Genomic DNA, 10,813 nt, shown 5'->3' with positions numbered 1-10,813 from the left:
CTGCAGTTGGTTTCAAGGGTGCGTAGGGGTATGAGACGCTGCGCTACAGTACACCGTCTGCAGCTCGCCAAAACTCACCGACAAACAGGACACGCTACAAGCGCTCGATTTTCACCTCTTGATGCCTCTCGCTGCGCATATCATCGCATCCTGCTCTCAAGCCCAGCAGCAAAGCAAACAACGCAGTGCAGCGCAGTGGGAAAGACTCCTCGATGGACCAGGTGCCACACTACTACCCTACTCTCTACTACTTAGTAGCAGCTGAGGTACATTATTCTACCACTGTAGGAGTCTACTAGTAGAGTCCTGGATACGTTGGAGTATTTTGTAGGTACCTTAGTCATGCTCTCCACCACACACTGGCAGCCATCTTCCCGCTCACGTGTTGCGTTGCAACTTGAAGTCTGCTGCCTGCCAGTGCAGTGCCGCTACTAGTAGTAGCCTAATTGAGTGCCCTCAGCCTCCTATTGGCCGTAGCAGTGGCACTGGCGCGGGAGGTCGGATGCGCCAAAATCAACGCCCACTCATGAACTGCACCGCAGGCTCGTCACTGCCGCTGCTTGCGTGGCTGAGCAGACTTGTAGAGAGCTTTCAGGAAGCATCCCACTGGCACTGCACTGGCATGGTTTCATGGACGAAACGAGCACGGTCTTCGGAGGCGAACATTGATATTTCTAACTTCATCCACTCCCAATAATAACGAGGAGTAATCAGACATTGTATTCCTCAATCCAGCCACTAGCTGCAACAGCCGAACACATCTGAAACTTGAACTGGGACAGGAAATCCAGCCTTGTCATCCAACCCCCGCACCTCTGCACCAGAGCCCACAGGTCACCGACGTCCGCTCTCACTCCGACGCGACCGCCGACCGCAGCGAAACTACCGCAGCCACTATCGCTACCACTACCACGACCACCAACTGCAACTGCAATTGCAATCGCATCACATAAACAGATACGATCCAACCGCTTCCTCCATTTTGGCCCGGATCCATCATGGCCGACGACCAAAACAAATATCAGCCTCCGCCGGGTCCGCCCCCGACGTACCCTGCCCAAGCGCACCACGATGCCGGCCCTTACTATCCGCCCAACGGTGACGAGACGCGTGGTTATCCTGCAGACAATAACGGCTATTATCAACAGCAACAGCAACCGCCGCCGCAGGGCTGGTATCAGCAAGGTCCGGGTGGCCCGTGGCCTCCACAGGGACAACAGCCCTACGGGTACTATGGCCCGCCTCAGCAGCCAATGTATTACCCGCAAGGGCCGCCGCCGGTAGGGTACTACGACGACCGACGAAGTGGTGGTGCTGCTGAAGGATGCTGTGCGGCACTGTTGGCTTCATTGGCATGTTGTTGTTGTCTTGATTTCTTGTTCTGAAAGAGCCTCTTCGCGCTCAATACGTCAAACCGAATGGAATGCGCAGGCGGCCGAGCAAACCTTCGGTTGGCGTTATTACGGTTATTTGTCGAAAGGGATCGTTTTTTGTGATACATATTGGCGGAGTCTGGACCATCGCTACGGCTCCTGCAGTGCAGAGAGGCCGTTCCGTCGGGCGCTGACTCTCGAGAACCTCTGATACTCAACCGGCCTTACTCCATGTTCCTCTTCTTCTCTGTCGGAGCTGGTCTTCGAGAAGCCCAACGGTCAGCTATTACTACTGCTGTTTACTTCCATCAGCATAATCAGCATAATACTATATTGAAAAGTCTCATGGATAAGGTCTTCCACGGCTGTTTCTTGTTTTCCCTCACAGTCGACCACGACTCGGACGGGCAGACTCGGCCTTGGTCTCTGTCGGTATCTCTTCGGAGCCATCATGCGTCAGTCCTCCGTATTGTGAATCTTGTTGCCTAGCATCTGGTTTGTCCCTGTCACCACTCCCGAACTAGTACTTCGCTGCGTCGTTCGTCACCACTGCTGTTAAGTTCTTCAGCATCATGGGCCCCCCCGGTCATGTCTCTCCTGTGACAGGCGCACCCGTTTGATGCATTTGTACTATTCCTTGAGAATAAGATATGGAATGAGTCTTTTTTGCACAGGTGACTGAGCAGGCCATTAATCGGAAAAAGTGAAATGAAGAGCAGATACCCGCCCGGTTCCATGAGTCAAGGCATGTTGACTACTGTGCCCATGACGAGGTTGATATCGACTTATCTGTTTGCTGGTTTTGACCTTTTCCCGATTGGATGTACAGTATATACGTCTTCCGTCTAGGCACAAACGTCCTCCCTCCTTTTCTCCCGGTCATGACAACGGGGAGTTTGCTTGACTTTCGCTGGCTTCCAACTTTCAGCCTCCTGCTTTTACTCCCTGCCGCGCCCACCGGCAGTACGCCCATTTCGCCAGGGTGCTTGTCCTTCTGACCTGTCGATCTATCGTTAGGTTTCAAGGTTCTGCTTCTACTTAGGTATAGGAATATAACACGGATGAGACCGGGACCACGAAGGAGAACACCAGTCCAAATGAGCCGTCCAGGCACATTCACCTCCATCTCCAGCATCGTCATCACCATCATGTTCTCCTTTTTCATCATCATCGCCTCTTGCACCCCCCTCGTCCATTCTCTTCCGATCATCACAACCACAACTAGCAACAGCATCTCCGACACCAATTTCAAGTCACCATCTGCACAACCGGGTCCGGGTCCTGGTCTGCGCCGCCACGAACTTGAACAACACGGCATCGTCGTCGTCGCTCGGGACTCAATCACATCAAGCTCGTCATTATCATCATCGTCGTTCTGCTCATTCAAAACATGGGACAATAGTCCCGAATTCCGCTTATTTACAACCAGTCTGGTCCTACTGGTCGTCGGCGTCCATTTCGGTCTCTGTGCCGGACGGGTGTGTATTAAGAAGAGACGTCGTGCGCGACAGGCCAATTTCAAGTGTTCTGAATGCCAGCGTCGTCCCAGATGAGGGTGTAACAAAAAACCCCCTTTACAACTTGAACCCCCCAGGAGTTCCTCACCCTACCGATCTACCTACCTACTTGTTTCTGTGCTGTTGGCAGGCTCTCAGAAACGACACATCAACACTGTTGCAAACGCTAATGTCAACATTAACGTTGACGTTAACATCAATATGATTGTTGTCTTTCGCGGCGCCGGCGGTATCTTGGAAGAGTGTCCAAATATTCCCCCGCTTGAAAAAGGGGAATTACGGCAATCATCACAACGACATTGATAGGCGGGCGAGTGAGAGGGGGGGAACGAGGAAGAGAGACATCCCAATAGGGAATGTATCACATCCTCGGAACATGGATGCACTGCTCCCCTCCGTCCAAGAGTGTCCAAACCCTGCCCCTACAGCAGTGCCAGAACTGTGGCCTGAAGCAGGGCATGAGTGATAATGTCAATCCCTAGAGGTCTTGGCAGAATAACACGGTGCGGGACGCAAGGGAAGAAGAACCTCGGGCATGTCAGATTAACTGATACTCCAGCTCTACTTAGCTGTCTCTGAAAGCACCCATCTCCAGTGCTTGATTTGCTTCCAGAATACCTTAGTAATACAAACAATCATTCCCACCAATGATGCCATTTCTGACCTTCCAAAGACTTTTCATCCTGGATTCAAAACCTCACAGCCTCGGAGGGCAGTATGCCTTCACTTCTTCGCCATGAGAACTGCGTCTGGGTACACTTGGCGGACATTGGCCGTCATGTTGGGCACAGGCTCCGCATGTCTCTTAGCAAACGAGGCAATGGCCAAAGCCAGCGCAGAGCGGGATTCTCGTTCAATCGGAGTCCAGTGACCACTTCGCGGTAGAATTGTCACCTCACTGTCTTTGCCAAGGTAGTCCCCCAGCCCATCCAAGCAGATTGGCCTCGAACACGCCGTGTCGTTTTCTCCCCAAAGTACGTAGGTTGGAGCCTTCAAACTCCCCTTGACCGGTTCCGCAAACAGCGAGTTTGAAACAGATGATCGACGGCTGACAGAACTGGACCGTGATGCCATTTCTTCCAGTGCGTATAGATCAGCAATGGTCTCTAGAGACTTTACCCAGGGTCGCGTAGCGGCTCCATCGCGGTAGTAGCCCGTCATGTTCCAGAATGCCTCTGCAGGAGACTTCGCTCGCTCAAGGACAGTAGGACCGTAGGTCTCACCGGCTTCGGCATTGGAGCTAGGGACGGTCGATGTCTTGCACTCTTGTGGACTGGGGCCAAATGTTGCCGCCATGGCTTCTTGGACTGGATATTCCTTCGCTCCTCTGCCGTAAGCGAATCGATGACATCCTCTAATAAAGGAATAATTTCCGCCCACTCCCAAGGACTTGACAAAGATTGGCGGCAGGTTGAAAACGAAGATGTAGCCCATCACGAAGGTCTGCCATAGTAACGGCTTCAGAGTCTTGAACGATTTCGAGAGGCAGCCGAAGTTCTGTCGCGGGGAGCGCATGAACTGCTTGAAGATCTTGGAAGCGGAGTTCAGAACACGGTCTTTGTTGGCAAAAGCATGTTCCGGCTGTGGATATAGAAGTCAGCAAACCCACGGTGGACAGAGACACCGCAACTTACATATGGAGCGTTGGTCAGGATGAATCGATCTGCGAGCCACGGAGCCTCGGCAGCAAGGCGAAACCCGAGCACGCATCCCCAATCATGTCCGACAATGTAAGTGCTGGGCGATCCTGAATCCTCAGAAGAAATGTACTTGTCGCGCATGGCAATGACAAACTCGGTGAGAGCCTCCAAAACCTCGGTGTCGTAGGCCTTGAGACTATCGCTACCCCCAAATCCCGGCAAATCGACACAGACTATGGTGGCTTCTGAGGCTGGCATTGCTGGCTCCCGCAGCAAATATCTCCAAAGCATTGAACTGTCGGGAAAGCCATGCAGCAAGACAATCAGGTTATCAGACGATGGGCCATCTCGGTTGCTGATATAGTGCAGCTTGACATCGTTGCGCAGGGTGTAGAAAAAGTGGGTGAAGCCTGGGAAGGGCGCTTGAGACAGATTCCAGAACTGATCTCGAGCTACAATATCTGGGTGTCAGCAATTGTCAATATCCCATGCCTGGAAAACAAACCAATGGCATATTGAAGTTTGTCTTGCTCCGAGTCTCTTCTGAAAAAGGCGCCACTCTGCACAGAGAAACCCAGGTATAAGAACCAATTGAACACGCCAAATGCGTAGAACGACGCGCTCTTGACGACTTGAGTCAGGACATTCGCGGCCATGGTGGCTGCGAGCAGTGGTTAGATAGGTGAACGAAGGATGAGGACAGTCCGCTTAGGTCATTTGCAGTCAGGAGGAGTAGCCTGCCTGGGCGTAGGTGAGGTCAACTTCGGGTTTGCGAGGTGATGTTGCTGGCAGTGGAGGGGTAGAGACAAATGTCTCGGGCTCGCTGCAAGTCAACTGGCGGTATCAGACGGTAGGCGGCATGAGAAGAAGCTTGCAGTGCTCGCTCACAAAGAGAGTGAAGACAGCAGTGCTGAGCTTCACTGAGCAACTCGTCGCGCAGGAACGAGGCACTCAGGCATGAAGGATACGAACGGTGTTGCTGGTCAAGCTGCGCAGAGACAACTCATTACAGACTGAGTGCGATCTTGCCCTGATAAGGATCTGCACATGATCAACGGTCAAGTTCGATGAAGGGGTCGACGCTGCTTGCGCAACTTGGAACCCAGCAATGGCACGGGATTGACGCTCATCATGTACACCGCAGACGTCGCGTGCCGTGTAACGCAGAAGGCGACAGCGGGATCAGATTGCTGGAAGCCTGCTGAGTTCGTTTGGGAGGGTTCCTAAGGTGCAGTCCAGGCGCCAGGAATGCGCCGTGCCACTCTACACCCTGCGCTCCGAGCCTACAGTGGGCTAGTATTTTACTCCTGTGATTGCAAGCTACGATCCTACAACATTGTACTACTACTCTCCTAGCAGCACCGCGTCCGATGCGGTCAACAGCCCCTCAGCTTGCAACGGCGGCGGAAAGTGGATTCAATGGCTTTTGCTCGGTCAATTAATGAACTCACTCATCCCTGTCATTCTTGCTTTTCAGGGTCTTTTGTTCAAGTCACATTGGCATACCGCCGGAGACCTGCTGAAATCAAATTGCAGCAAATTGAGCCTGTTCTTTACAGCAGATCCACATTGCCAGTCCGTCCGTCCGTCCATTGCGAACTGCAATGCAGGCCATGGCCCCTAACCAAATTCCTCGTCCTCTGTCGCGTTTCGTCGCTGCGAATGGGTTCCTTGACGAGATCTCCAAGCAAGGATGGCTGTACCCCCCCAATCGTCGAAGATCCCGTAGGGAGATACCTGAAAGTGATGGCTCAAAGAAGGCATGAATGCTTCCATCTCAATGTCTTGACGACCTGATGTTCGGTCGGAGACAGCAGTCCGTCATGGAGGCCATATATGGAAGAATAAAAAACGTTCATGGTGCTATATGACCCTCGGTGACCGCCTTCGTTGACTTGATCCTCGCCCGGACTTTCTTTCGGGCACAGAGAACCAATGCCATCAAGACCAGTCCCCAGAGGAGCACACAGGCCGCAGTGAGAACCCAGGGAATGCAACTGGGTGGAATTGCACTTCGTCTGCCCTTCACTCGTTCGGAACCGTTGCCAATATGCTCGGCCATATATGCCCAGCTCCGATCGTACACCGCCCCGGGATGTGCCATTGCGTGCATTAACCCCTCGAAGCCGTGAGCGCCAACTCGCCCCATCCAGGTCTCAAACAAAGAGTTTATGGAAGATGTTCAATACCCGGTTCTCGCTGCCTGGCCTAACGTTTTCTTAAGGCAGAGCGGACAAGAAGGTTTGCTGCTGACAATGTCAGTGATATCCATAGACGCCTGGCGCGGTCGAGCTTGGCTGTTGTTGCAACTGATGCGCATTGTACCTTGGAATCCCTCACGATGGTGAGATCGCCGCTTGTGTCCGTGCGGAATGTTATCTTGTATTACCAATTGTCATCTCTTCTGGTTCATGTTCAAGGGAGAAGGCGCATATTCTTCGATCCTGCTATCAGACAGCGCGCATTATGTGAGGTTTCTAAAAAGAGGTCAGGAGTTGGAAGGTCACAGAGCCTGGGTCAACCGACGTATTGCGCCGTTAGGGCTAAGAGTCTTTCTTCCCATGCTTTACTTCAGACACCCCGAAGTGACTGTACCTCCAGCAGCACTCAAATGCTGTTCAGACTCATTGGGTCCCTTTCAGGAAGCAGATAATGCAGAGTTGACACTTGGTCGTGTTCAAGATGTGGGGGATGACGCTCAAAAGGTATCTGGGTTTGAAGGCCATGACTGCTAGCTGGTTCCAATGGGGGAATCCTGTCCGAACGCCAGGCGACGATTCTTCCAGACACCTCATTCAACGCCGGCTGCTTGGTGAAATAACCTTGCTGACGTTGACCCATGAAGTGTCGTCCTGACTGGCCAAAAGAGCAAGCTACAAGTAACGTAACAGGTGAGATAAAGTTACAGGGGGTAATACTAGTAGGTATGTCACTGCAGCCTCACAGCCTCGCCAAGCCTTGCGGTTGACGGGTGGTGAATGAAAAAACAATAGTTAACATATTACAGTGCCGGAATTCCTCCCAACACTGACCAGCCTTGGCCGCTAGACCATCTCCCAGACACGACAAACCACCACCGGGTGGGGGAGTGGTATAAGCCTGGCTCAACTGGTGTCCATGCCTCAGCAGAGAGCGGTTGGACTCGAAAACGGGTGTTCGGAAGAATCTTGCCATTGAGGATTGCAGAGTAACGTCTGCATAGATGGTGGTTTCACTCCCTCGAACCTCAGTAGCCTCATCAACTACTGGGCTTCGAGGAAAAGTTTTTGCTTTTTTGGTCGAAGAGGTTTTTGGTTTTTGTTTCACAGGCCGAGGAGTTTGTGTGTGTGCGCGGTGTGTGGGAAAGATGAGGCTGGCGTCCTCCCGGTATTCAACTGCAGTACGTTTCGGAACAAACCTTGAGGGTGTCACATGGCTACTTCAGACAGACAAGGTATCCAGCAAGTACAGGACTCCGCTACACCTGGTACAGGTTGATTGACATGAGTTGCTTAATCCTGCAGGCATCCGAAATCCAGAGCAATCGTCTACAACAAGAAAGGGGAGCGAGGTAAATCTTCAACCCTGTGCACGTTATATGGCACGCAAGACGGTGGAAGAGCAAATGTAGACAGTTTCGATGGATTTATTTCTTGGAATCTGCCTAAATTGTCCGGGCCAAACAACCATGGTTGAGAACCATGGCCGTTCTGTTCATTATTGGTGTCGCTGAACGTTCGCTGCTGTCTGCATTCCGAGCCCCAAGCCTGTCTTCGATTTGTGGTTACCCACGCTCACGACGGCTCTAGGCGATATAAACGCATATGCTAACAATCTCACCCCTACACGTGCCGGGGGCCAGAAGCTCGCTTGGACTCCGAGTCTCTCATTGCTAAAGACACAAATGCTCAGCAAGTGCATGACTGGCTTCTCATCACTACATCAACAATGGCATCTGGACCGCTCATTCACTTCCATTTGCCGGAGCCAGTCTTGTTCCTACGTACCGTGGTGCTTTTCATTTTGCAGGAACCGGCTCAGCCCATCAAGAGCTTGCGCATTTGCCCAGCAGTCAACTGGGAAGCAACTCCCCTGGCGGTAACGGATAGTCTGGCTTCTCCACGCTTGACTTTGTCACCGCCTCTTGGCTTTAGAGCTTCGAGGGGGATATCGCCAAATCCGACTTTCTTCGACTTGTTATCTTCAAGCTCTCTGCGAGGAGGCGGTGGTGATCTTCTCCGGGGCGGTGGGGATCTTCTCCTGGGCGGTGATAATCTTCCCCTGGCACTTGGTGGACTCCTGGCTCGCATGGCTGCCCTGCGACCGATGCTGCCTGCCGGCGAGATCGGGCGCCGGCCACCAAAAATTGGTGAGCTCGCTCGGCCCATAGCCCTTCTGGCAGTGGCATCAATCTTCATCGCCCCATCTCTGTCCCACCCGTACCGGACATAAAGGTTCCACATAACGGCTGTGAGGAAAAAGCCCAATGATCCGAGAAAGAAGAAGACGGTGTTGTCTGTGACGGGGATGTGTGAAGCCCGAACTTCTTTCGGAACATCTGCGCGTGCCAGAATATGGGAGTTGGTGGCTGGGGCCATCATAGCCTCGACCGGTGGTTGCTTGTTTTCAATCATGCTGGTCCAAATGTCATCGAGCTCCTTGGCACTGCGTTCATTCAGTCCACTGGCGATTGAGACAAAATTCGGAAATTCTTGTGCCGAAGTCGTGCCTGCGAGCATGCATGAGACGAGAACCAAAAAGGACATCCAGGGAATGGCGTTCAAGGACGGCTTGACTCGAAAATCCTCCGAACTGGGCTTGGGGTCTGGTCTGGGTTTGGGTTTGGGTTCACCACTTGGACCGCCACCGTTGTGGCCCCCACCTGGCCGTGGATGCATTATATGCCCGTTGTTGTTGTTTTCGGTATCATTGCTTGTCAGTGCGTCGTCCTGCTTGCTGGAAGAACTGGGTTTGGGATCTGGTTTCGGCTTTGGCTTTGGTTCACCACTTGGACCGCCTCCATTGTGTCCACCACCTCCACCTGGCCGTGGAAGCATTATATACCAGTCGCTCTTCTTTTTAGCATCGTTGGCTGTCAGTAAGTCGTCCTGCTTGCTGGAAGAACTGGGTTTGGGATCTGGTTTCGGCTTTGGCTTTGGTTCACCACTTGGCCCACCGCCATTGTGGCCGCCGCCTCCGCCTGGCCGTGGATGCTGCATATGCCCGTTACCGTTGGTTGGTGTTGGCAGGGTGATACCGTCCTGTTTGCTGGAGCTAAAACTGGGCTTGGGGTCTGGTCTGGGTTTGGGTTTGGGTTCACCACTTGGCCCGCCGCCATTATGACCCCCACCTCCACCTGGCCGCGGATGCTGTATATACGGGCTGCCCTCCATCTTGGTGTCGGCAATTGGAAATGCGATGTCATCATCGTGCGCGTTGATATCGAGCCTTGGTCCTGGTCTCGGACCCGGTCTCGGGTTTCTTGGTCCGGTGGGTGCATTGGGCGGAGGATCTGGTTCACTTGCACTTCCGCTGACCTGGAGGAATTCTGCCGATAGGTTTGTGACAGTGGTGGGACAAGACGCCATGGCGACTGTGGTCGACATGGTCAGAGATTGGAATTGTCCCTATTGTGGGGAAGATCAAAGTCGATGTTTGAGTGTGTTGCTTTCTGTGGATGATGTCTTGTCTGTCGATATAAGTAAGATACGAGATGGTTATGTCTGGGTATTGGCCGGTGTGGAAGGAGTCTGATATGATAGTATCGTGGTAGCTGGTTGTTTTCACGGGGATATCGAGGGAAGATATAGTCCCTTGAACGACTGAAATTGCAATATTTATAAGTATGTTCCCAGTCGGTCGTTTGCTCGTCACTACGTCCTACAGCTTGAGAGTGTGCAGTTTACAGTCGGTATGCGTTCTACTCTGCTCTGTCATGCCGGTCAGTCCGTTCGCAATTCACTTCGTTCGTTTGCTTGGCAGATGACAACGGCGATGGCAACGGCAACGGCAGCGGCGGACATGTATCTCAGTCCTGTGTGTCACGGTGTCACTGACCGGGTCTTGCTATGACACCGTCACATGGACGTTGTTGACTCAGTCACCTGTAGTGAGGCCGCAGAGTCTAAAGCAATTTAAATGGGGTTCAAGCGACTTGTAGTACTGGTAGCGATTACAAGGCTAGGACGTCATACGATTTGCCGTTGTAAGCATGTAGGAAATAGTGAACGATGATTATAACTACTTCTCGTACCGTTTTACTGTTCTGTGGGACTGTATGATTGCCACCCACTCTATATATATA

At 52.5% G+C, this 10,813-nt stretch overlaps 4 protein-coding genes across 4 annotated transcripts; 3 read left to right on the top strand and 1 right to left on the bottom strand.

Moving 5' to 3' along the window:
- Nucleotides 1-998: 998 nt before the first annotated feature.
- Nucleotides 999-1,385, top strand: HMPREF1120_05185 (uncharacterized protein; the record flags this gene model as incomplete). The annotated part of the gene is made up of 1 exon (XM_009159349.1): nucleotides 999-1,385. The coding sequence occupies one exon, from the start codon at nucleotides 999-1,001 to the stop codon at nucleotides 1,383-1,385; it is 387 nt and encodes a 128-aa protein (XP_009157597.1).
- Nucleotides 1,386-2,434: 1,049 nt separating this feature from the next.
- HMPREF1120_05184 (uncharacterized protein) lies at nucleotides 2,435-2,926 on the top strand (the record flags this gene model as incomplete). Its single annotated transcript, XM_009159348.1, has 1 exon — nucleotides 2,435-2,926. One exon carries the CDS (start codon nucleotides 2,435-2,437, stop codon nucleotides 2,924-2,926), a length of 492 nt encoding a protein of 163 aa, XP_009157596.1.
- A 60-nt stretch (nucleotides 2,927-2,986) lies between these two features.
- HMPREF1120_05183 (alpha/beta hydrolase) lies at nucleotides 2,987-5,834 on the bottom strand. Its single transcript, XM_009159347.1, has 3 exons — nucleotides 5,036-5,834; nucleotides 4,525-4,982; nucleotides 2,987-4,471 (listed from the first exon to the last, which is right to left on the bottom strand). Exons 1-3 carry the CDS (start codon nucleotides 5,184-5,186, stop codon nucleotides 3,614-3,616), a joined length of 1,467 nt encoding a protein of 488 aa, XP_009157595.1. The 5' UTR covers nucleotides 5,187-5,834; the 3' UTR covers nucleotides 2,987-3,613.
- A 3,978-nt stretch (nucleotides 5,835-9,812) lies between these two features.
- HMPREF1120_05182 (uncharacterized protein) lies at nucleotides 9,813-10,389 on the top strand. Its single transcript, XM_009159346.1, has one exon. It carries the CDS (start codon nucleotides 9,928-9,930, stop codon nucleotides 10,261-10,263), a length of 336 nt encoding a protein of 111 aa, XP_009157594.1. The 5' UTR covers nucleotides 9,813-9,927; the 3' UTR covers nucleotides 10,264-10,389.
- The last annotated feature ends 424 nt before the right edge of the window (nucleotides 10,390-10,813 follow it).

The sequence above is a fragment of the Exophiala dermatitidis genome (assembly GCF_000230625.1).
Source record: "Exophiala dermatitidis NIH/UT8656 unplaced genomic scaffold supercont1.4, whole genome shotgun sequence".
NCBI classification, from domain to species: Eukaryota; Fungi; Ascomycota; class Eurotiomycetes; order Chaetothyriales; family Herpotrichiellaceae; genus Exophiala; species Exophiala dermatitidis.
This window is presented reverse-complemented; position numbering and strand designations above follow the sequence as displayed.